At 37.1% G+C, this 26,788-nt stretch overlaps 1 protein-coding gene across 1 annotated transcript in view; it reads right to left on the bottom strand.

The window, feature by feature from the left end:
* The window catches only part of LOC123866475 (protein O-mannosyl-transferase TMTC1-like), a 155,642-nt gene that overhangs the window by 9,339 nt on the left and 119,515 nt on the right, over window positions 1-26,788 (bottom strand). The window contains exons 3-9 of the mRNA XM_045908065.1: window positions 12,690-12,867; window positions 12,016-12,089; window positions 9,844-9,981; window positions 6,941-7,117; window positions 2,977-3,166; window positions 599-720; window positions 9-173 (exon numbers count right to left, since the gene is read on the bottom strand). Coding sequence (XP_045764021.1) covers window positions 9-173; window positions 599-720; window positions 2,977-3,166; window positions 6,941-7,117; window positions 9,844-9,981; window positions 12,016-12,089; window positions 12,690-12,867 — 1,044 coding nt within the window. The remainder of the gene's footprint in view (window positions 1-8; window positions 174-598; window positions 721-2,976; window positions 3,167-6,940; window positions 7,118-9,843; window positions 9,982-12,015; window positions 12,090-12,689; window positions 12,868-26,788) is intronic.

Below are 26,788 nucleotides of genomic sequence, written 5' to 3'. Positions count from 1 at the left end.
ACAGTTACCTGAGTAAAGTGGCGCGATCCCGCCAGTCAGCATTTCTCCTATGGGTCCTCGCTACTCCACTCGCAGCCAGCACAGCGAGTCCCACCACCAGGAACACTTTGGAGCCAGGTCTCGAGTACCACATCAGTTGAACGCCATATGCCGTTATTATGACGCTGCCTACACTGTTGAAAGAAAACCAAATGCTTCACATTCCGTAGGCTTAGTACAAGTTTACTCACTCATCACTCATCTCGATAACTTTGATAGATCTCGATTGTGAAACTTTGTAATGTCTTCGTAAATATACAGATTGAAATACCATGCTCTCGTGCACAACTTGGAGTTATACAACTAAAACCGGACTCTCAAATTTGTAATTTTTCTTCTGTGAAGGTATTTATTTTATGAAACGTTTTTTTTTTCTTTGGAATGTCTCCGAGATTGTTAGCTTTTTTTTCTTAATCTATAGATAAATTTAATGTACCCACCTGATCTCAAATACATTACAAAATATACTTAGTAAGGGGTGTACTGAATAAATAATAGCTAAAAAATTAAGTCAAATCTAATAAAATAAAAAATTGAAATTTTGTAAAATTGTATTTACCTCGGTATGTACAACACTCTTTCAGCGATAACAAATCCAACGGTAACTAATAGGTTGCTTGCAGGCACGAACGGTACCACCAGCAGAAGGAGGCCGATTACAGCCGGTGTGTGCCTTTGTACCTGCAACAAAGAGAAAATCGTGAGGAAAATCCGTCATGGATACCACCAGCCACGGGGGAGCACAGTGGTTATGTCGGACTCCTACCGACTAAAAACCTCACGAAGTTCTATGCCACCGCTGACGACCGAGCACAAGGGACCGGCAACACCTTGTTACTCTGCCAGAGGATATCTGGAGCACTACGTGCCCCCAAACACTGTTAGAGGCATTCCGGAAACACAGCACGCCAACCAACCCGAGGACCACATTGTGAACGATAGATTTGGCGATCTTCCTGGCGCCATGGTCATAAAAATCCAGGGAGGTCTTGAGTTTTTATCGTTTTAATGATACTGTTTTTACACTTAAAGGAAATATCTAAATAATTTTTAATACATCTTCTTCTTCCAGACCTTATCCCATGCTACGTGGGTACGGCACAACATGTTTTCCTCTTCCACTCTCTTCTGTCATCCATCGTATCCTCTACCCCTTTTAAACGCATATCCTCTTTCACGCAATGCATCCACCTTTTCTTTGGTCGTCCTCTTCTCTTTTTTCTTTCCACATGCATATTTAACATTCTTCTAGTGATATGTTTCTCTTCCCTCCGCATTACATGCCCATACCATGCCAGCCTATTACCCCTCATCTTTTCTAACACTGGTACTACTTTTAAATTTTTTAGTTAATAATTTTTAATACATAATCAAACATTGCTGTAACAAATTAAACCAGTACATAAAATAAGTCTATACCCCTATTCCAGCTAAGCCAAAGACAAAGTCTCTATTTTTAGATAAAACAGGTACCTAGTAAGTTTTCTGTGATAACCCGTTGACATCAATCTGGTGCAAATCTGCAACTTTACATGGAACTCTACGCATTGGTATTCAAACACCAAAGTGCAAATGGATTCCTAGTATCGATATATTCCTGGAAGCTTTATACAATGTACTTTGTGAAGCTTCGAGCTACAAATTCATTCTGTTATAACTATTATCACAGAATACTAAGTATTACTACTTACGAAAATTATTCACTCATAAAGTAAAATCCAAACTCCATAATAATATTATGAAATTACGAAAGTGTCTGTCTGTCTGCTAGTTTTGCACTGTGCATCCGTTTAACCAATTTTTACGAAAGGTATTATCTTACGGGGAAGAGTTTATGCTACTTTTCGTGCCAGAAAATCAAAGAGTTTTCACCGGATTTTTGAAATTTTTATATCCGCGTCAACGAAGTGTTAGAAATCATCTCTTAGATAGTTTGCATCCCAGGATGGACATCGACTACTTTTTATCCCAGATTTATAATAGGTATAAGTTTAGAATAAGATCACCCTTTGGAATAAACTGACTTGAATGATTGATTGAAATAATAGAGTTACTAGAGTCTTCTACGTAAATATTACATTAAATACTACAGTATTTACTAAATGTAAATAAATAAATAATAATTAAACCTGCTCTATTCGATTTGAAACGATTCATATTGCCAATATTATCTCCCGTTGGTAAATATTTGTACGACATACGTGTTTTACATAAATTTCCGATTCGTTAGATTCCCCTGTCGATATTTTTGAGAATGTTTACGCAAAAAAATAATATTGTACATGACATATTTGCTCTGAAAAAACTAAACATAACAATTCATGTAGGTACCTACCTACCTACCTATACCATATTTACCTTGGTACATCGATCTGAAAATTATTCCTTTGTGAACAATAACTACATGAAAAATAAAAAAAAACCGGCCAAGTGCGAGTCAGACTCGCGCACTGAGGGTTCCGTACTCGGGTATTTTTCCAACATTTTGCACGATAAATCAAAAACTATTATAAAAATAAATAAAAATCTGTTTTAGAATTTACAGGTAAAGCCCTTTCATATGATACCCCACTTGGTATAGTTATCTTACTTTGAAATTAAAACACGTTTTAATTTTTTTTTAATGATGTAACCACAAATTCGCGGTTTTCAGATTTATTCCTGTACTTGTGCTATAGCACCTACGACCGTAGATAATATGTCCTACGACCTAACCTACCTACCTGCCTTTCATGATTTTAGGTTAACAGAAAGTACCCTATAGGTTTCTTGACAGACACGACGGACAGACGGACAGACAGACTGACAGAAAGACAACGAAGTGATCATATAAGGGTTCCATTTTTCCTTTTGAGGTACGAAACCCTAAAAATGAGGAATATAAGGAATTTACACTAACCACCAGTTAAACGCCACTAGTGGAATGTCATACAATACCTCCAAATCAGCAATGCATCGGTAGCACAGCAGCAACAGGGCACCAAAGGCTGCGCAGGTGACGAAGTTCCTGGGATCCCAGCCACTGGTGATGAGTGGCACTGAACCCATCTGCCAATCGTGGCTCAGCGACCAGGGGCACAGAAGTAACCACCAGTTGAATGCAGCCAGGTAGCAGAATGTCATTAACCTATAACAACACAACGTTTTAAAGTAACTCCACAGTAATACGCTGGGATATATTTTTATTTGATGACAGTAACTAATTTTAAGCATGGACAGTGACCTATTCTGATAAGTGACGACACAGCCTGACTAATCCATACTAATATTATAAATGCGAAAGGTACAGGGTTAGTTTATATCCCGGAGACGGACATAGGCTATTTTTTATCCCGGAAAATCAAAGAGATCCTACGGGATTCCCAAAAACCCATCCGCTTAACCAATTTGTATGAAATTTGGTACCGAAGTAGCTTGCGTCCCTGTAATTGACATAGGTAACATTTTATCCCGGAACATCAAACCGTTCTAACGGGATCTTTATAAACTTAAATCCACGCGGACGAAGTCGCGGGCATCCTCTAGTGGCTAATAAGCCTCGAAGAATAGCAGAACTGAGTAAAATCAAAATGTGACTTAAATGAATATCATATCTGAAAATCCTATCTAAGCCATGACATGTACCACTGGGAGATACAACAGTATAAACTCCAGCAAGCTCTTATGCTCCTTCGATAGATGGTTGCTATGAGCTATGAATAAACTTTAATGTGAGAGCTATGCCAAAATTTGAATTGCATAACTTTATCACCATTGTATTTTACGGAAGACATGTTTTCTATCTCATACCTGATGTTGAACTTTATTTTTATATAAATAAATAAAACAGTAAAACAAAAACTTGCTGTACTAATATTACAGTGGGTCGTTGAAGTTCGTGTATCGGTGAAATAATTTCATATTCGCGTTCAGTCATTGGCAGAATGGCAGGCGAGTTAAAGTTTACCCACCAGCTTACAATAGAAAACAAATTAGACTGGGAGTTAGAAGTTGGCAACGATACAATAGGACGTAAATTAATGTCAAGTGAAGTGGGCGAACTTTACAATGGCGCATAAATTATTAATAGAGGTGCGCAAAACGGCTCTCTGAAAAGAAAACAGAGATGCCTATCTTTGGGTCAAAGAGTCGTAATCATTCATTCTTTAGTTGAGATGCCGATACGAATAGTTCCAGCTCGTTTGAGAAGCTAAAAGAATAAATTGTTACCGTCACCAGTCTTGATCAATCAGGGGGCACGGCAGTGCCCCCGCCAAGACGAGCCAAACGGCGGCCGGGGCGCTACGTACCTTTTTCTCGAAGTGTTTCGCCGTATTTTCGACCCGTCATAACTTCGGTCTGGATGACGCTAGAAAGCTGAAATTTTCAGTATAAGGTGTCCTCAGCAAATTTACCAAATACACCAAGTATCAAATATCTAGCTTTTATGGTTACAGATTTATTGATACCTAAAATACGCCGATTTCGTCCCTCACTGATGATCATCAAAACCTCTACTCAAAACCTCTAAGGTACTTCCCGAAGTCCTAGAAGACTGAAATTTGGTATGTAGACTAGAAATTGACTACAAACTACAGGAAAATTATGAAATTGGAAATGCCCCCCCTCTACGCCTCTTATGGGTGAAGCAAATCTGTAAATTCTGTTGCTAGAATGCTGATATTTTCAGGATAAGATGTCCTGGGCAGATTTATTAAACGCATTGAGTATCAATTGTCTAGCTTTTATAGTTTCAGATTTATTGACAGTCAAAACTTCTAGTCTGTAATTCTAGGGTACTTCCCGAAGTCCTAGAAGACTGAAATTTGGTGTGTACACTAGAAATTGCATACAAACTACAGAAAAATTAAGAAATTCAAAATTTTCCCCCTCCACTCCCACGTATGGGGGAAGCAAATTATTTGTAAAGTCTATCGCTAGAATGCTGATATTTTCAGGATAATATGTCCTTGACAGACTTATCAAACGTACCAAGTATCAATTGTCTACCTGTTATGGTTTCAGATTTATTGCCATTCAAAACCCCTCTAGTCAAAAATTCTAAAGTACTTCCCTAAGTCCTAGAAGACTGAAATTTGGTATGTAGGCTAGGAATTTCATTCAAACAACAGGAAAATAAACTTTTCCCAGTCTGTACATTTAAAAAATGTGTTTCCTGAAGTCCTAAAAGACTCTAAGACTAAGAAGAGATCTGCTTTAAAATTGAGTTGCAAGATTCCACCCAAACAAACATAGTTACATACATTGCAAGTGGAATAAAAGTTTTTAAAAAAAGAGGTAACGATAGAGAGCGGGCCATGAAAATGATGTAGGTACCTACAAAAAATAGATCCAAAAAAAAATCTAGGGCACCTGCCAAAAAGAAATGAAATCCCACCAAAAACATTTCGTGTAAAAAGTGGCCAAGACTCACAAGTTCATAATGCTTTCACTGTTAAAAAGTTATGAGATCTCTAGTAGAGCCAAGCCCCTAGCTGAGCTTAGAATTGCGCTGCCCATGGGACCTATCCCAAGTCCAAAGTATATAGCTCTTAAATGCTCTTGAGTATATCACATTTATAACAATAAAGAACAAATAACTCTAATTAAAAGCTCTGATTTTACAAACCCTAAATCTTGGTTAAAAAAGTACGGCTTGGCCGTTTAATGTTCGTGAAACTATTACATGAAATAACATATTATATTAAGGTCATAAGGAATAGTTTGTTCGACAATTACTAATTTTTATTATACTTCATGATTGTCGCACAAGCTATTCCGGGCTTAAATGTCATATCAGATAAAAGTACCACGAACATTAAACGGCCAAGCCGTCCTTTTTTAACCAAGATTTAGGGTTTGTAAAATCAGAGCTTGTAAGTAGAGTTATTTGTTCTTTATTGTTATAAATGTGATATACTCAAGAGCATTTAAGAGCTATATACTTTGGACTTGGGATAGGTCCCATGGGCAGCGCAATTCTAAGCTCAGCTAGGGGCTTGGCTCTACTAGAGATCTCATAACTTTTTAACAGTGAAAGCATTATGAACTTGTGAGTCTTGGCCACTTTTTACACGAAATGTTTTTGGTGGGATTAACTGTGTCTGAAAGTGAAGTAGATGAATAATAGTTATTGTGATACAAATCATGATGTGGCTTATTCTGTTTAATCGGCAAAATAAGCTTCATTGAGAGTTCAAATATAGTGCTATCCTTTTCCATATAAATCATTATGAAAGGGATAGAAATACAGGTAATCTATTAGTTTAGTTATGTTTAGATATTGTGTACGACCTTTGCAAAAAAAAATGTCGTCTTAATATTTTTCATAACAATGAAATCACGTTTACAGTTTCAATGGTATAATTAATTAAATTAAGTACTAATGTAATTGCAAATGTAACAAAGAGAATCTTGTCATACAATGAGTGTTGTGAAGCAAAAAGAATGATACTTAGAAATAGGTTTAAGACAAGCGATTAGTTCATTTTTATCTTTCCATCACGAGCATCCCGAAAGTATTTAGGTACAGTGGTGTATAAATTATAAAGTCTTTTGGAGCTCGGGATATTAGAACTTTGGAGACTTTTTACGGCTAATTCTATTTGTGCTCCGCGTAATTGTATTTAAATTTTTAATTAGAAAATTTTCCCAATTAGAATTAGTGAGCGATTGAGGCAATTTTACGAACAAATTCCAATTTAAACCCAAATTAAAATTGTTGACTATGAATCTTGAATTTTCTATTAACTTTCAAAAGTAGATATTTTAACGGTTAGCATAAAGAAAAAGATGTTCTAAAAAGAACAAATATTTTGAACAAGTGTTACATTTTTTTCTGAATTCATCTAACGAAGTCCTTTAAAGTTTTCTTCTTATAAAGAAATTAATGATAAGTAATATTATGACTTGTACAACTTACCTTACAAAAAAGCTATGATGGAAGGCCGCAGGGTTGTCCTGAGGGGAGAAAGTTGGCCAGGTGCCTTGAAGCAATGCTAGTCGGAGACATATCAGCAAAGATAGGGACACCAGTACTTTGGTTGTCCTGATTGACAACCCTGTGCATTTCTTCTCAATTTTCAAGGAGCATATTGACCTAGAAACAAAATAAACAACATGAGTAACTTTTGCAAAAAGTACTATTCAAATTGTAATAAGTATGATCGCTGTTAGTTAGTAATTGTAAAAATACTGATCTTACACCGCTTGAGTGTAACAAGCATGTACTTAAATATATGAAGAAACTAGCTGATGCCCGCGTCTTTGTCCGCGAGGATTTAGGTGCTTAAAATCTCGCGGAAACACTGTGATTTACGGAAATAAAAAGTAGCCTATGTCACTCTCCAGATATATTTAACTATACCCGTACAACTTCGATCCGTTGTTCTATTGATGTGATTGAATGACAAATCAACAAACCAACAAACTACCAAACAAACACAGTTACACATTTATAATGGGCAGTGATTCTGAGTTTATAACAAAAAAAAATTAAGTTCTGGTCGATGACGGTTTTTATGATCGAACTGAAGTCGCATGCGGTAGAGAATTTAGGTATAGGTAGGTAGGTATGTACCGCTCACCACGGTATAGTTTTTGTTGCTTGCTTCTATATTTTATTCTTCGCTGGATTTACTTCCTTGTCCGACAAGTGAAGGTTACAATAACTAGAAAAGATAACTTTCAAACGGCTGAACCAATTTTCTTGGATTATAGCCTAAGAACACTCTCGATCAAGCCACCTTTCAAACAAAAAAAAAACTAAATTAAAATCGGTTCATTAGTTTAGGAGCTACGATGCCACAGACAAATACACAGATACACGTCAAACTTATAACACCCCTTTTTTTGGTCGGGGATTAAAAATCATTTATCAGAATGCATAAATTACGATCCTATGTTTTATATAAGCATTAAATTACATAAAGCGCTTAAGTATGTCACTCCCAATAAATTATTTCCAACTTAATGAGACAATCTGATCTCAAGCACTCTCGGTACTGTAATTTAGTACTTCGCTATCAATGACGAGGAAAATTTTATTACGTTTAAATTTAAAACCAATTAAGCTCCTCTCAAAATAGAGCACGATTAATGGGAACTCATATAAAATCGTACAGTGGAAAATTTTGAAACAGCCAAGGGCTATTACGAATATCTAATGAAATTTCCAGCCCTGAAAAATAAAATGGAACGGTTGTTATCTTTCAACAACGATATTCTCCTATGGACATAGGTAGGTACCTACTATACCTACTATACGTAGTAGGTTCCTACTGGGATCTCTCTATTTACTGGGCTGTCTCTATGTACTACTATGAACTAGGTTTTTTTTTTTAAATTTTGCCACTGAAATCACTACCCAATGCGAAAGTGGGTTTGTTTATTGATTTGTCCTTCAATCACGTCGCATCGGAGCAACGGAAAGACAAGATTTTTATATGGGTTTATTAAAGACCCAGTGTTCGAGACTGAAAGATAGCTACTGAGCTCATTTTACATTTATTTTTAATCCATCGAAGGTTTCCTACGAAAAATTATTTTAATATCACTTAGTGAAGCAGTAATGTAGAACCAACCAATGTCAAATGAGATGGCTATCATTCAGCGATGACCACTGGCTTAGCAAATCACTCCGCTGCGCCGCGAAGGGACAGATACCTATAGGCTACTTTTTAACCGACTTTGAAAAAAGGAGGAGGTTCTCAATTCGTCGGAATCTTTTTTTTATGTCCTCAAAACTATCGCAATAGACACAGTATAGTGTACGTTGCGGTAGTTTTGAGCATTACAATAAAAATATAGGTGTCATGAAAAATTTTTACAACAGAACATTTTGAACAGATTTGTATGAAAATTTTTAAGACCTCGTAACTTTGAAACCGAATATTTTAACAGAAATCTGGAAAACCACAGACATAGACATTAGTTTCTAGAATATGTCTGCAAAATTTCATGAATTAAAAAAAATATATATTTTTCAATCAACTTAATATTATGTAGTACTAAAATAAATTAACAACAAATTAATCTTGTTTCAAAAGCACTTGATTTCTCTGATAATTCGAATGGGTTGACGAATTTAACATTGGAATACGGCAAACAGAAATGGAAATATTCATCACTGATACCTATCGAATATGGTGAAATCAAACGTGAAAATCCATTTATACCTAATATTGCTCAATATTCTCAATTTCAGGGACTATATGCCTATCGTAGACGAACTAGTCGGTCTAATAGAATTCTGTATGTAATGTAATAATATATTCAAAATTTTAAAACCCCTGACACAAAACTCTTTAAAAAGATGTTATAAGTTTGACGTGTGTATCTGTGATGTGTCTGTGGCATTGTAGCTCCTAAACTAATGAACCGATTTTAATTTAGACTTTTTTGTTTGAAAGGTGGCTTTGACTGAGCGTGTTCCAATCAAAGCCACCTTTTATAATCCAAGAAAATTGGTTCAGCCGTTTGAAAGTTATCAGCTCTTTTCTAGTTACTGTAACCTTCACTTGTCGGGGGTGTTATAAATTTTTAATTTACACTTGTCATTTACATAATCTTGACCGAGGCTCAGTCATCTACACCTCTTGTTATTTGTTGTTCCATAGAAACAAAATAGATACCTTTTCACTAGCGGCCAACGTATGTAGAAGTCAATCAATCAATCAATCAATCATTTATTTCGTAGAAGTTGAAGTCAATAGTGAGCTTGAGCAGCAGTATCGTCACTCCGAACTCCTTAGCCAACATGCTCAGCGCTCCTAAACCGATACTCAACCAGATGTATTGATGCTTGCTAGAAAATATAATAGGTACCTTTTTACTAGAGGCCAACACCTATAGAAGTCAATAGTGAGATTCAGCAACAATATCGTCACGCCGGTCTCCTTGGCCAGCATGCTCAGCGCTCCTAGACCGATGCTCAGCCAGATGCACTTCTTGTTACTTGTTGGTCTAAGAAAATATCAAAAAAATTATATTAAAAATTACGCACTGTTTTACTTTTTTATACCTATACAGTTTTTGATTGCTTTAAAAGTGAAGAAATCCAAATACGCCGCTGGCAAAGTGTGCTAGACTATAGACACCTTTGAGAAGATTATGAAGAACCCTTAGGCATGTAGGTTTCCTCGCAATGTTTCCCTTCACGTTAGGTGTGGTAGTAAAATTTCTCTTAACAGGGCTCTCTCCGTCACTCGTTTCATACAATCGTAGTTCCAATTTCATTTGAATATTAAGCAACCAAAGTTCATGAAATTTTGCAGACATATTCTAGAAACTAATATCTGTGTCTGTGGTGTTTTAGATTTTTCTGAAAATATGTAGTTTTAAAATTACAGGGGCTCAAAGATTTGTATGAAAATTTTTAAGACCTCGTAACTTTGAAACCGAATATTTTAACAGAAATCTGGAAAACCACAGACATAGACATTAGTTTCTAGAATATGTCTGCAAAATTTCATGAACTTTGGTTGCTTAATATTCAAATAAAATTGGAACTACGATTGTATGAAACGAGTGACGGAGAGAGCCCTCTTAAAGTGGCTTATAAAATTCATAGAGCCTCTAATACATTCGTATGCTTTAAAACAGTAATAATATAGGCATGTACAAACACCACGTTTCACTTAAAACGGTCCCACGTTACGCCCTTCACCGTTTTACAATAATGACCGCAAAATTACAGGCTAGCGATGACCAGAACAAAACCCATTACATTCCCGATATTTAGGCTGATCGAGTGAAATATAATGTGCCAAGCAGCCATTCGCTGAATGACTCGACTTCATTATTAGGAGCCCTATCCATTATCTGATAAAGGTCTTTTCTTTTTGTTAATCCATTTATATCTCGTTATTACTTTTTGTCGTTAGCCCTCTTACTTTATTAAAATGTACCCAATTTCAGATACTCGATTCGGGTTCCGTACGCAGAAGGTACGGGACTCTATTACTAAGACTCCGCTGTCCATCCGTCCGTCCGTCCGTTTATCTGTCAGCAGGCTGTAACCTCGTGAACCGTAATAAGTAGAGAGTTGAAATTTTCAGACACATTAAAACCTGTGGTAAAACGGACCGCCCCGTGTCCATCATCCACAGATCCTCCCGAGGGCTAAGGTTCACGGAGAGGGCAAACGCAACCTGCATCCAACTCAACAAGCCGTCTCAGTCAAACGGTAGAATTATTGTGACCTTAACGTGCACAAACATAAAAAAATTAGTTAAACTTTTACAAGTACTTTGAATCGTCAAAGTATCTACCACTGGTTCGGAACGCCTTTCCTACCAACATAACATACATTACATAAGTATAAATGTACAACCCCCCTTTACATGTTTTACGCCATTAAATAGCGGTTGTCTCTGCAAAACGGTGGAACAGCTGCCACCAAGAAAATCCATTCCTAGCATTTAGTATAACACAAGTGACAATTTCGGTTTCATGTTATTTCTGGCTCGGAGTAGTTTTTATTGTTACTTTCCATATAACAAACTAGCTATTAAATGTGAATTCATTTGCGTAGGTTAGCTTTTTAGCCTCTTGTAAACAGAAAGAAAGGAAGAACGAAGAAATACGTTTGTAATTTTTAGGGTTCCGTACCTCAAAAGGAAAAACGGAACCCTTATAGGATCACTTCGTTGTCTGTCTGTTCGTCGTGTCTGTCAAGAAACCTATAGGGTACTTCCCGTTGACCTAGAATCTAGGTAGATCTTATAGCACAAATACAGGAATAAATCTGAAAACCGCGAATTTGTGGTTACATCATTAAAAAAAATTTAAAACGTGTTTCAATTTTCAAAGTAAGATAACTATAGCAAACTATACCTATCATATGAAAGGGCTTTACCTGTAAATTCTAAAACAGATTTTTATTTATTTTTATGTATAATAATTTTTGATTTATCGTGCAAAATGTCGGAAAAATTACCCGAGTGCGGAACTCTCGGTGCGCGAGTCTGACTCGAACATGGCCGGTTTTTTTCTTACCTATGATATACTAGTAGAGAAGATAGAAAAAATATACACGCGAGGACATCAGCTCTGCCCACTACTCCGGCCACCTGTAGAAGAAAAAAATACTTAGAATTTTCCGGTTTACATGACTGTTAGAAAAAGGAGTGTATGTATGTGACTTTCTTTATTCCAACATAACCTCTAAATGCCTGAACAGGTTTGGAAGTAGGGGGTGCGTATCGTTAAAATACTTACATATACTCGAGTGACATTAGCTATATTTTTTTGAAAATTATCATAATCGTCAACCGATAGACGTCCACTGCTACACATAGGTCTATTGTAGGGACTTTCACACGGCATGGTCTTGCGCCGCTTGAATTCAGCGACTCCCTGCCGTTTTTTTTTTGATTCATTATAGGTCATTCATTATGGTCAAAAGCTTGGCTTGACCACAATCACCACAATCACACCTGATGGAAAGTGATGATGTGGTCTAAGATGGGACGCGTTTACCTAGATGGTGCCTATTCACTCTTGTTTCAAAGATACCCGGATTGTAATTGGTAGGCAAAACACAGATCGCGGAAGAGTAATTAGCCATGCGTATGAAGAATGATGACGCAAAACGTTTCGTGCGTGTAGATGGAATGTCGATTTAATGCTTACAACTAGTTTAGCTCCAAGATTACAGTAAACTAACTGACCGCTTCAGTGTGTATAGGATGGACAGCAAACAGCAGCGCTGCGAGCGCCGCAAACGGGCGTTGTAGACGCGCGATGGTGACGCACGTGCGGGCGACCAGCGCGCAACACGCCGCGTGCAGAAACACGTTGCAAGTGTGCCACCACCACGGCCTCAGCCCGGCTAGCGCGTAGTTTAACCTGGAACAATCAAATATTACCTTAATTTGTTTAAATCAAGTGTGCCATCAACATAGATGTCCGTGTAAAAAAGAGGTGGATACATATTTTGGAATCCACGGACTCTCTTGCCAAAGGACTATGCACGGCTGGTAGGCTATGCATGGCTCTCTTAACGATACGATTAAAGGGCTCTTGCCACCATAGAAGTTCCTGCGCTCATTGAGCTGGTAGGGATTAGTCGGGATGATGGCAGGAGACCTGATGGACTGACTGGCTGGTTCCCTGGGAACGGGGATGGGCCCTAATGTGCCCTCATGTCATATCAGGGAGACAGCATGAAGACCGGGAACCGCAGCAAATATGTCTGAAACTTATAAGTGGCGCAAGTACCTATATGCCTCTTTTATCGAGAGTTACATTTTTGTTCCTTTTGCCGTGGAGACCCTGTGGCCATGGAGTCTTAGACCTAAATTTTTTTACGAGACATTTCAATTTTATTAGTCTCAGCTGGTGAAGGGCTGGCTCATTTTTTGCCCAACGGCTTAGCCTAGCTGGCCAGCGTGCAAATGCAGCCAGTATTCTTGGCACCATTTCACGCGGGCATGATTTATACAGTATTTAAATAAAACTTAAAGCTAGTTTTATTATTATCAATTAAAAAAAAAATTAAATCATCATCATCATCATCATTGCTAGCTATCCACGGGTGTCTATAGCACGGGTATCCTTTCAGAATGAGATGGGTTTGCTCATAGTCTAACACACACCTTTGACATCATATGGAGAACTCTCGAGCATGCAAGTTACCTCACGATATTTTCGTTCACCGTTTTCAAAAGTAAAACGTTACAATAGAATAGAACCATTTGTTCAAAAGCTACTAGAATTTAATACGCCCGTGACGTGCACTGTATTTCAAAACCATTTCCTAGTCTGTGAAAATTGTGCCGCGTCTAAATTGTCTTAGCACTATGTCACCCCGACGCTCCCAGAGACATGCATATTTAAGAAACTGCAGTGTTTCAGGAAATTATAAGTACATGCACTGTTTTGCAGTGCTGCTGGCAAAGCAACGTATTTTGCAACTTGCAACATAGAAATTCTGAGGCAATATACGCGTATAATCTGAGAAAGGACTGACAAAAATACGGTTTACCCGTGGATTTAGGAAGTAATCATTCATAGCTACTAGTATTTATTAATTCTATGAGTTTACCGTGCTAAACCGCACTTTTAACATATTGATTGACAAGGTTCTACTCACAACTAAGTAAAAGTAGATGATGCGTGGGATTTCGTTCTCGTGGATTTAGATTTTTAGAAATCCCACGGAAAAAACCAGGTCTATGTCCATACAAAAAATCAAGTTAATTCGATTGTCCGTTGTGACGTGATAGAAGAACAAACCAACAATAAACACACTTTCACATTTACGATATTAGTAGAGATTTGTAAGAAGTTTCGCTTCTGTTACCTAACAGAATTTAAATATAATATTTAAATATAGCAATGGAGTGTGAGTGAATACCTATTCACTCACACTCCACTGCTATATTTAAATTCGATAGCATCGTAAACAGAGAGGTGGTACAAATTCTTCTTAGTTCGATATGTGGCAGCCATATTAACAACGAATAACGCGATGTTTAACGGCGTTACCCGTTAAACGTAGATGTAGCCACGTACAACGGCATTCACAATGCCGTTTGGCGTTAGATGATTTAAACTCCAATTCAATTGCGGGGTTCAAGTGTGGGGCCACTCAGTTTAACGCGTTAATTATCACGATTATTATGACGTTGTTGGGCATTAAACGTCAACCTTAATGTAGCCGCAACATTACAAAATGCGGAGAAAGACAATCCGAAAATTCATAAAGCAAGGACATTTCGAAATAATTTACTACAAGGAACCAAGTATAAGTTTAAACAAACTTCATCTCCTCGCTTGTCATAGTAAAGTTTGAAGTTCGCAAAGATGGCCCAACTAAGTGGTCCTTAGCATTCCCGTACACACTTCAACTATTCGCAACTCTTGGCTCTTGTTGCTTGTTTCTTCGCAAAAACTGATGTTGGCTAACTTCAAACGGGTTTGGGTTGACTGATGCCACAGCCTAAAGATTCTTCATACAGTTGGTAGGAGACGTTTAAAGACTAGTGACCCTAGAACTTATAGCTCAATACTTATTCTTTACTATGCCACTAAATAGATACCTATCTAAACAATACCATCCCTATACCTACTCTACTTCTTTTCTATGATCTTTACTATACTAAACTAGATAGGTACTAACCAAACTAATGCATACGCTGGCTTTAAATTCAAAAAATGTACGAAGACATGCACAAGACTCCAATTTTGAACAAATGGCTTTTGTTGGCACCACAACATCATTATATTTTTTACTCTCCCTTCTCACTCAAACTGCCATACTTGTTTTAGTCTTTTACATCCTTTATGATAGTACTTATTTTTCTCCAAAACAGAATAACTTTCGTCAACTTTTTAAAAAACACAATGCTTGATACCGAGAAACCGATCGAAATATCAAAATATCTTATCACAAATAGAGCCATCAAACCTCAGGTAGGTCGAGCTAATTTAAATTCCAAAGTGGGTATCTCACAACTCACTCGCTGTCAGTTAGATTTATTCCCGCTCACGTGAGCCCGCGGTGCGATAAGGGCTGGATGAAAAGTCTGTGAGGGTTTCAAGAGGGATGTACTCTTTACCGCGGAAATTGCACTTATATGTCATGTACCTTACCTACCTACTGTGTTTTTGCTGAGTCGCAATTTAATCGGATTGTGTGACCAAGTTTTGGTTGGATAGTCGCTTTTTTGGTTATCGTCAGTAAGTTCTAACAGTGCGTATGTCAAAAAAGTCTACTTTACAAGAGACTAATACTGATATTATAAATGGGAATGTGTGTCTGTCTTTCTGTTTGTCTGTCTGTCTGCTACCCACGTCTTTTCTTTCACGGCTTTTCACGGCCCAACAGTTTAACGGATTATGACAAAAGGTACAGACTCAGTTTTTATCCCGGGGACGGACATAGGCTTTTATCCCTGAAAATCAAACAGTTCCCACGGGATCTTTAAAAACCTAAATCCACGCGGACGAAGTCGCGGGCATCCTCTAGTAAAACTATGAAATATTCGTTAGCATTATTGATGTGCAATATTTTGATAAGGATTTAAATGAAGTTATTGATGAAATAAAAGACGTTTTGATGCTCATTTTCCGAAATAAAGCGGGTGAACTATCTTCATCGAGTGTCAGTAAAATCTAAGCCCACCAAAAATGACTTAGGTACGCACTGTTAGAATTTTACTGACGTTATGTGGTTATGGCAGGAGCACTGTTGATTGCAGCTGGTTAATTATCCTTTTCCAATTTTCCCTAAATTCCTTAAAAACTAGGGATTTTAGCACAACTTTTTAATAAACACAATTATAAACGTCACAAAATGCTTTACAAAACTCTTTTTAGTTTTATCTCTACATTTAGTAGTTTAGATACATCAATCAAAACATTATCGATTGTCTGTAATCTTCTTTTTATATATAAAAATCAATGTTTGTATCTTTGTGTTCTATAGGCGGCTAAACCGCTGATCAGATTGTTATGAAACTTTGGTAGGGTGTTCTGAGGGCGCCCGAGATGGTTTCTGCATCAAAAAAACTATATATTAATAAAAAAAAACATGTTGGTTTACGGCATTGCAACGCATGCCGGGTACAGCTAGTATTATATTTATTGGTATAAATATCCCGCAGTGCGAATAAGGTCTGGATGAAAACTCTATGAGGGCTTCAAGAGGGATGTACTCTTTGCCGCGGAAATTACACTTATATATCATGTACCGTGTTTTTGCTGAGTCGCAGTTTGATTGGGTCGCGCAGCCGAGCTTAGATTGAACGATTGAGGTGGTATAGGTTCAATTTTTCTCCATTTTATGTCGTAGGTAGTTTATTTCAGTCACTACTGTACGACCACAGAAAAAGCACTGAATTTGTTGATTGTGAAATGAAAAACTCAGTTCTTCTCCATGAATTCTAAATATACATTTAAAAAATCGACACTCGTTTGTAACAGATTTCTTAGCTTGCAGATGCAAATTCAAAGTAAGCTATATTTTTAGGGTTCCGTACCTCAAAAGGAAAAACGGGACCCTAATAGGATCACTTTGTTGTCTGTCTGTCTGTCTGACCGTCCGTCGTGTATGTCAAGAAAACCTATAGGGTACTTCCCGTTGACCTAGAATCATGAAATTTGGCAGGTAGGTAGGTCTTATAGCACAAATAAAGGAATAAATCCGAAAACCGTGAATTTGTGGTTACATCATTAAAAAAATAAATTAAAATGTGTTTTAATTTTCAAAGTAAGATAACTATACCAAGTGGGGTATCATATGAAAGGGCTTTACCTGTATATTCTAAAACATATTTTTGTTGATTTTTATGCATGATAGTTTTTGATTTATCGTGCAAAATGTTGGAAAAAAATACCCGAGTACGGAACCCTCGGTGCGCGAGTCTTACTCGCACATGGCTGATTTTTTTATGAAAGTAAGGATTAGAAATTTAATAAATTTACCCCTATTCCCATATTACTGTGGTTCCCGTCTCCTAAAAGTAATCTTGGCCAAAAATTCCTAAAATATTTAATTAAAATAAGTTCGTAAAGAAGCGTTCCAGAAAAGATAGATTTGTAAATAAAACCTTGAAGATTCTGTATGTGAGTGAAATATTTCTGGATTCAAAGTAAATTGATGCGGGGCTATATAAACTGAATCGTAAGTAATCTTGATACTTTAGTTTCAATCGAGCTCGTATATGTTCAGTAATGCACTTCCAATATTGAGGGGATAACATCGCGTTTTCTCAATCACTACACACGCGTCAGTGAACGATTGCCCGATCTCGAACCAATCGGGAAGGATCAGCCGCAACCGCGGGTGCTTTGTTAGACTTCACGACATTCAATGGCCTTAGTATGATTTTCCATCCCACAAAATTCGAGCGTCGAAGAGTAAAAAGTAAAATGAATCTTTGATTTAAGGTAGCAAACCGGCCAAGTGCGAGTCAGACTCACGCAGTGAGGGTTCCGTACTCGGGTATTTTTCCAACATTTTGCACGATAAATCAAAAACTATTATGCATAAAAATAAAAAGTAAAGCCCTGTCATATGATACCCCACTTGGTAGGTATAGTTATCTTACTTTGAAAATTAAAACACACGGGCAGGCCCGTCTCATGCCCCTTAAGTCTAAGTCGAAGTGGGACTTCGTCTGTGTTGGTGTTAGCTGGCGGGCGTGCTCTGCCTTTTTGGAGTTTTTTTTTTTGTTAAAACTGACTGGAAAGCGCTCTAAGGGGGTGCCGTGCGTGTGTCGGCGAGCGCCGGCACAGACGGGGTCCATACTTGTATAGTTTAACTAACTTGTTACAAATAACTACAAACTTGACATTGGCTAATCTTTGTAAAGCCAGACAAGAGAGAAAAAAAAAGTCAAAGTGCTATAGATCTCAGTCTGACAGGATAGCATTGTATCGCAAGGATAACTAATACTCAATGATAAGTCAGTGAAAGATTACCCGATCTCGAACCAATCGGGGAGGATTTGAGTGCAAACCTCCGACCGTCGCACTTCGTTAGGAGGCGTGACACGTAGGGCATTTCGTTAAAACAGTCTGATTGCACCATTGATATAAAACGCCCAAGACAGAATATAGCTTGATTTAAAAAATGAAGTAACTAAATTGATTTAAAAAATGTATTCATATGTATGTATTCGGGATTAGTTAACATTTCATATGTTATAAATCTTTGTAAGATTGCTAAGGAGATCGATATAATATTTTTACTTTTTGCATTATGCTTTACTTAGCATGGGTCTCCTCTCAGAGTGAGAAGGGTTTTGGCCATAGTCTACCATGCTGGCCAAGTGCGGATTGGCAGACTTCATACACCTTGCGAACATTTTAAGAAACTCAAGCATGCAGGTTTCCTCACGATGTTATCCTATATTTAATTACTTAACACGCGCACAACTCCGAAAGTTTAGAGTTGCGTGACCGGGACCGAACCCCCGACCTACAATAAGAAGGCGGACGTGCTAGCTACTCAATTATCACATATTATCAATGTATATCCATAATTACTAATATTTTAAATGCGAAAGTGTGTCTGTCTGTCTTTCTGTCTGTCTGTCTGTCTATCTGTCTGTCTGCTAAGTTTTCACGGCCCAACCGTTGAACCGATTTTAATGAAATTTGATACAGACTTGGGATACATCCCGGGGAAGGACATAGGCTACTTTTTATCCCGGAAAATCAAAGAGTTCCAACGGGATTTAAAAAAACCTAAATCCACGCGAGAGAAGTCGCGGGCATCCTTTAGTGCATAATACATGTTAAACAAATCAAACTGAATCTTTAAATCTTTATATCAATGGTTCGGAGGCTTAAATCGAATTCCGGCTGCATTCTGCCAGTACCGCTTTGCCCAAATTTGTTACTTTTTCAATGCACGCCCCGTCTGCGCTACGGACTGAAAAAGTTAGCTTAAAAATTGTCGCGCCATTTTACTGAGTGCGGGCTTTACGGGGAAAAAGTTCCCTTCAAAATTAACGGAGTTTCGCGTAATAATGGCATTATGAAACTACACTTTGATTAAGCATTTTAAAATCTAAAATACTTACTGAATATTTTTAGGGTTCCGTACCTCAAAAGGAAAAACGGAACCCTTATATGATCACTTTGTTGTCAGTCTATCTGTCTGTTTAGTAGAACTTAGGTAGGTACCTACTGCAAATAGTTATTGTGAAATATTTGATTGAGCCTAGCAAAGTCATAATTTTGATCTAAGTATCGGTTAACAAGTGTAAATTAAAAATTTATAACACCCCCGACGATCCAAAGTATTTGAGTTTTCCAAAACATCATTTTCAAATAAATAATTATGTATTTAGGCAACGTCCATCTTGACAGCTTGACATTTGTCTATTGACATAATATTAAGAACCTAACGGTTATCTAACCTTCTTTTCTACAAGAAAACTAGAAAAGAGCTGATAACTCTTAAACGGCTGAACCAATTTTTTTAGATTATAGCTAAGAACACTCTCGATCAAGCCACCTTTCAAACAAAAAAAACTAAATTAAAATCGGTTCATTCGTTTAGGCGCTACGATGCCACAGACAGATACACAGATACACACGTCAAACTTATAACACCCCTCTTTTTGGGTCGGGGGTTAAAAATGGCCAAATTGGTCACAATTTCGAATTTATATTTTTGCATAGGATAGTAATAAACTACGCTATTAATTTTAATCTCATATCTACAAAACCAGAACACAGAAATATGAAATGCATGCGTTAATCTATCGTAAATTTAATTAATCCTTAAAATATTCATACAAAAATCATTGCAAACAATGGCCAAAAGCCGACTCTATCCCATTGTTTGATTTACACCGACAATATTCACTTCTGAATAGGAAAATAGCTCGAAACGCGCCGAAAAAAGACCGACTTTAATTAAATATATCATTTGGACTCGTTAGGCGACGTCAGTTGAATGAAATAATGAAAAGGCCGGAATGAATGGTTTGATAGGGGAATTCTTTATTTTTGGCCCTCAACAGTTTTATAGTCGTAATATTTCGATTTACGTTCTCTTTGAAATATTTTGAGTGTCACTTAATTTTATTCCGTAAAAGTTGCTTCCATATTTTATTTTATTGTCACTGATACAGTCACAAGAGTGTTAATCTATACTAATAAATAAAATTGGAGTGTCTGTCTGTAATTTCGAAATAACTACCGCATATTAAGGTCATATGGTTATTTGAACGATACTATAACCGAATCACACGTTTTAAAAATTTTTGTCTGTCTGTCTGTCTGTCTGTCTGTCTGTCTGTTTGAAAAGGCTAATCTTGGGAACGTCTGAACCGATTTTGACGGGATTTTCACAGACAAGTAGAGAATTAACCAGGGAGTAACATAGGCTACTTTTTTAACCGACTTTCAAAAAGGGAGTTGTGTTTTTCTAGCTATGTACTCCGAAATCTCCGAGATTTCTGAACCGATTTGCGTCATTTCTTTTTTAATCGATAGAGGAACTTTGCGACATTGTTTCATAAAAAATTTGGAGTCCAACTCCTCAATCCTGATGCTGCAGGGGATCTGACCAATCCACGCGGGCGAAGCTGCGGGCATCAGCTAGTTTATTATATAAAGGAAAGTATCATTAACCCCCGACCCAAAAAGAGGGGTGTTATAAGTTTTACGTGTGTATCTGTGTATCTGTCTGTGGCATCGTAGCTCCTAAACTAATGGAACCGATTTTAATTTAATTTGTTTTTGTTTGAAAGGTAGCTTGATCGAGAGTGTTCTTAGCTATAATCCAAGAAAATCAGTTTAGCCGTTTGAAAGTTATCAGCTCTTTTCTAGTTATTACTGTAACTTTCACTTATCGGGGGTGTTATAAATTTTTAATTTACACTTGTTTTTATTGGCATACAACCTTAGATATAGTCATATTAAGTTAATGCATACAACAGTCACCATGAAGTGCCATAATAATTGGATGTTATAATTTATGATAGAAGAGAAAAAAAGCCGTTCAGGTCCGAGTTGGACTCGCACACAAGGGGTTTCGTACCATCGTTCAATATAATATTACTACGTAACACTACGTCTTGGTTTTTTTAACCCCCGACCCAAAAAGAGGGGTGTTATAAGTTTGACGTGTGTACCTGTGTATCTGTCTGTGACCTCGTAGCGCCTAAACGAATGAACAGATTTTAATTTAGTTTTTTTTTTGTTTGAAATGTGGCTTGATCGAGAGTGTTCTTAGCTATAATTATGATCCGTTGTTATAGGAGCAATAGAAGATACACTCTGAGAATATTTTATCTTTTATACCTATTACAGTTCATGAGATACAGCCCGTTGACAAACGCCTAAAATGTAACAGACATTTTTAAATTGCCATACATCGATATTCTCTATGATGCCACAATAATTTCATATTCTAAATCAGAGTTCTCAATACCAAGGTTGGTTGAAAAATGCTGAAAAAAAAATAGATTGACTTTAATAAATATATATTGTATATTAATATGTCGATTTACAGTTGAATTCTTGAATGAATGAATGAATGAAAAGGTTGAAATGAGTTCTTTGCGAGAGTTTTTTTTTTATTTTACTGACGAAATATTTCAATTTACGCTCTCTTTGAAATATTTTATGTGTATGTCGTTCGGTTGCTTTCATATTTGTTTTTTATTGTTAAATTGGTCTTTATGGTATTTATTTATAGTACATATTTGAATTATCATTTTTTATTTGATGCAAGTTAGCTCTTGACTATGTGACCTCACCTGTTAGTGACGACGCAGTTTAAGAGGGCTCTCTCCGTCACTCGTTTCATACAATCGTAGTTCCAATTTCATTTGAATATTAAGCAACCAAAGTCCATGAAATTTTGCAGACATATTCTAGAAACTAATATCTATGTCTGTGGTTTTCCAGATTTCTGTTAAAATATTCGGTTTCAAAGTTACGCGGTCTTAAAAATTTTCATACAAACCTTTGAGCCCCTGTAATTTTAAAACTACATATTTTTAGAAAAATCTAAAACACCACAGACACAGATATTAGTTTCTAGAATATGTCTGCCAAATTTCATGGACTTTGGTTGCTTAATATTCAAATGAAATTGGAACTACGATTGTATGAAACGAGTGGAAACGAGTGACGGAGAGAGCCCTGTTAAGATGGAAACGGGCTAAGTTGGAAAATGTATGACAGTTTTATTATTTACTAGCCGATGCCCGCGACTTCGCCCGCGTGGATTTAGGTTTTCGAAATCTCGTGGGAACTCTTTGATTTTCCGGGTTAAAAAGTAGCCTATGTGCTAATCCAGGATATTGTCTATCTTTTTTCCAAATTTCAGCCAAATCCGTCAAATAGTTCTTCCGTGAAGGAGTAACAAACATACATACACACACACATACACACAAACTTTTGTATTTATAATATTAGTCTGATCTAATGACTATTCTTAAAGATATTATGTAAGCATATTATAATTTAATGGTAACAAGTTTATTTAGTTTTAGCATAATACTAGATGATACCTACTAAGTGCTTAGTTTGCGTGGATTTTGGTTTTTAAAATCCTGTGAAAACTTGTATTTTCTGGGATAAGAGTACAGAAGTCTATGTCCGTTTTTGGGGTCAAGCTATCTTTGTAACAAAAAGTTGATGACCGCAAGTTTGTCCATGTAGACAAGTAGAAATACCGTGGAAAATCTTGTATTTTTTGGGATAAAAGTAGATAGGTATGTGCGTTTTCGGGATACAAATTATCTCTGTACCAAACTTTGTAAAACGGATTGGTCGTGAAAAGGTGACAGACATACAAATACAAAGAGACAAAAAGACTCACTTTCGCAGTGAGTTTCGCACATTAGTATGGATTTTATCTCACAAACTTTTTGACTCAACAATCAATTTTAGCTATGAAGTAAATCACTGATACTAGCTGACATGAAAATAAAACACTATGTTAATTAACCAATGAGAGGCCAAATTGTATAAATAATGAACCACAATAGGCGCAAAATAACTATTATTAAAATAATATGGCAAAGTTGTAGCCCAGTTCCTGACCGCAGTCGGAATACCGTTGGTTGACCGCAAATGGACTCTCAAATTGTACGGACCCTCCCATGGCCAGATGTTCCGACACTGTACTCTAGTTTATAACTTACTAACGGCCATCCATATACTTACTAACTATCTATACTAGGGGTTAAAACTTCGGCCTTTTATTAGTTGGATCGTCTGCACGCATCTCTAACTTTCATATTCATTTATTATTTGCGTTCATATTAAATATTAGTTCATTTTTATTCATGTTAAATATTAGTACTTAGAAGTCGATTCTTAAGTCGATAATTTATCATCTTAAAAAATATCTTTTTAATGTGCTTTAACTACAAATCAAAAATTCAAACTCTGAGGTCTCGCTTTAATCATCCGTACCCTCCCACTGTCTTCTTCCCCGGGTTATTCAGCAACAAAAAGTCTCATCCAGGACCTTTGTCTCAACACGATGTATATAAAGAAGCCTGTGAAATTAAAGCCTCAAACACACAAAAGGCGCGACTCCTTCAATCTCTTAAATATATAAAAGGAAAAGGCGACTGACTGACTAACTGATCTATCAACGCACAGCTCAATCTATTGGATGGATCGGGCTGAAAGACATGCAGATAGCTATTATTATACTTAACGTAGACAAGGAAGACATTTTTGTTAATTAAATCCTAAAGGGGGCAAAATAGGGGTTTGTTTGTGTAGTCCACGTGTCCAATTTTCACTTCTTAACTTCGAATTCCTAAATTGTGTCTTCGCAGAATCGAACCAGGGACCTGACACTTAATGTCAGCACCACAGCAAACACCACTGTGCCTGGAAGGTCGTCAGTGTCGCGTCGCGGTTCTGTTGCCAGTTGTGTGTGTACAGGGCTTAAGGCGACGTTGCCGACTGCCCCGGGGCAAGAAGATAATATTTCACCATCTGACCGCCTTGTCCCGCTGACAGGGGCGCTTTGAAACAACGGGGGCCATATTACAATGCTGTTTTTACAAAAGGGCATTTTAAATTAAAAGAGAGCAAGACGAAATTTTATTATCGTTTAAAAATTAATATTTTACACATAATCCATACTAATATTACAAAAATGCGATGGTATGTCTGTACGTCTGTTACCATTTTAATATCCATCAGTTTAACCCATCCTGGTGACGGAAAGAGCTCACGGCTACTTTTTATCCCGGAAGATAAGAAAACCAGACCAGAGAGAGAAACACACATCGTGCATACACATGTATACACACACACATACGCAAATGCACACACACACACACACATACACACACATACCTACACATAATATATACTATCACACAAAGCTAGCTATAAAAACAAAAACTCGCGAAAACATGCACACTTCATAATTCACTTGATAGTTTAGCGATACACTACCGTAGATTGAAAATCAATCTGCGGATGGCATAATGCATGAGGCAACTAAGCCAGCGCGTCAGCCGTCAGTGCACGGATCATTTGTCACAACACACACCCACACACACGTATATACACATTCTATCACAATATGTATATACTAACTCAAAAAGACACCTATAATAACAGAAACTCGCGAAAACATGCACACTTCATAATTCACTTGATAGTTTTGCGATACACTACCGTAGATTGAAAATCAATCTGCGGATGGCATAATGCATGAGGCAACTAAGCCAGCGCGTCAGCCGTCAGTGCACGGATCATTTGTCAAACGGCGCCGCAAAGTTACCAACACATTCCCGCTACACGCGCCGCGCCGCTTACTTTGCTTTGAAAAATTGTTGTGACGGTAAATACCTGGTGTTTACATTTTCATGAGGGCGTGATGTGCGCGGTGCCGCCATTGAATACTTGATGATCAAGACTTGGTTTACATAACGAAAGTATTCAAGGGCCTTTTTACCCGACTACACAAAGGTTTCTGAGTTTGAAAATGGATTTTGATATTATTTGAAAATTAATCAATGAAAGTAGACAGGTTTATTGAATTTGTTTGGTCTAATTGGAATCTGTATGGAAAGCGCTATTTAAACATACTTTTTGACGTGACAACATCTTATAATTCGATAGAGCCGGCTGCACGCACGAAAAAACATGACTCATGCGGCGTTACCTCGCTCTGAGGCGTTCCATGTAAGGCTTGAAGTGCAAGCGAGAGCGCGGAACGAGCGACAAAGAAGCACAATCGGCCTTTGTTGTCACGTTCAACTATCGTCAGTAAACCGACTTTACAGACAACCAATTTTTTTCAAAGAGTATTAAACGCAAATAGAAAATTCTGATTTTTAAGTCTTGAAAAATAAATCGTCTTCGAACGAAATGGCTTTATAGTTGACTTCGATTATTGAATAATAGATTATGGGAAAGGCCTTACTTTGAAACAGAATTTGAAGGTCGCTTGAAAACGATATTCAGTAATTGTACAAGTTACAAGTCTTTTATTTAGATTCAAAACAATTTTATAGCTAGTACATAGTTAGATTTTTAGATTATTTAAATATCTTCTTCGACAATTCAAGACATTTCGTAACACTTACTTATTTGAATAAAAAAATATTACTATTTTTATTTCTCGTTAAAAATTCTGTTTAGATTTTCATCATTCTAGTATTTTTGCGTAGTTTGTAAGGTGTTAAAGACCAGCTTTTACTCGGGGCAAAGATGTCAAGTGATTTAGTTTGCGGCCCAGGTGGGAGCGGATGAGTCCTTTTCTTACGACGATGTTAGATTTGATGATGTGATTAAGTTCTCCATGTGTCATTTCGACCCTGGGAATGGGTGGGTAAAGGAAGGTACTTTTGTGTAATAAAATAGGTACCCACTTAAAACAACGACAAGTGTAAATTAAAAATTTATAACACCCCCGACAAGTGAAGGTTACAGTAACTAGAAAAGAGTTGATAACTTTCAAACGGCTCAACCGACTTTCTTGGATTATAGCTAAGAACACTCTCGGTCAAGCCACCTTCCAAACAAAAAAACGAAATTAAAATCGGTTCATTAGTTTAGGAGCTACGATGCTACAGACAGATACACAGATACACACGTCAAACTTATAACACCCCCTTTTTGGGTCGGGGGCTAAAAACTAAAGCACATAATAATAGCCCATTAAAAAGTCGCAAAAGGTGTGTTTTTTGCTGTCACTCCTGTCGCTATTTGTGGAAGTACCATTAATCAAAAATGTCTCCCATAGAGTACGTAGTCGCTGTTGCCCGATAGCTTGACGTTAATGGGTGCGACGTTCCATTCAATGAACATAAGATAC

This window comes from Maniola jurtina, chromosome 6 (assembly GCF_905333055.1).
Source record: "Maniola jurtina chromosome 6, ilManJurt1.1, whole genome shotgun sequence".
NCBI lineage: Eukaryota > Metazoa > Arthropoda > Insecta > Lepidoptera > Nymphalidae > Maniola > Maniola jurtina.
Note: the sequence above shows the minus strand (reverse complement) of the source record. Positions and strands in the feature narration are given on the sequence as shown.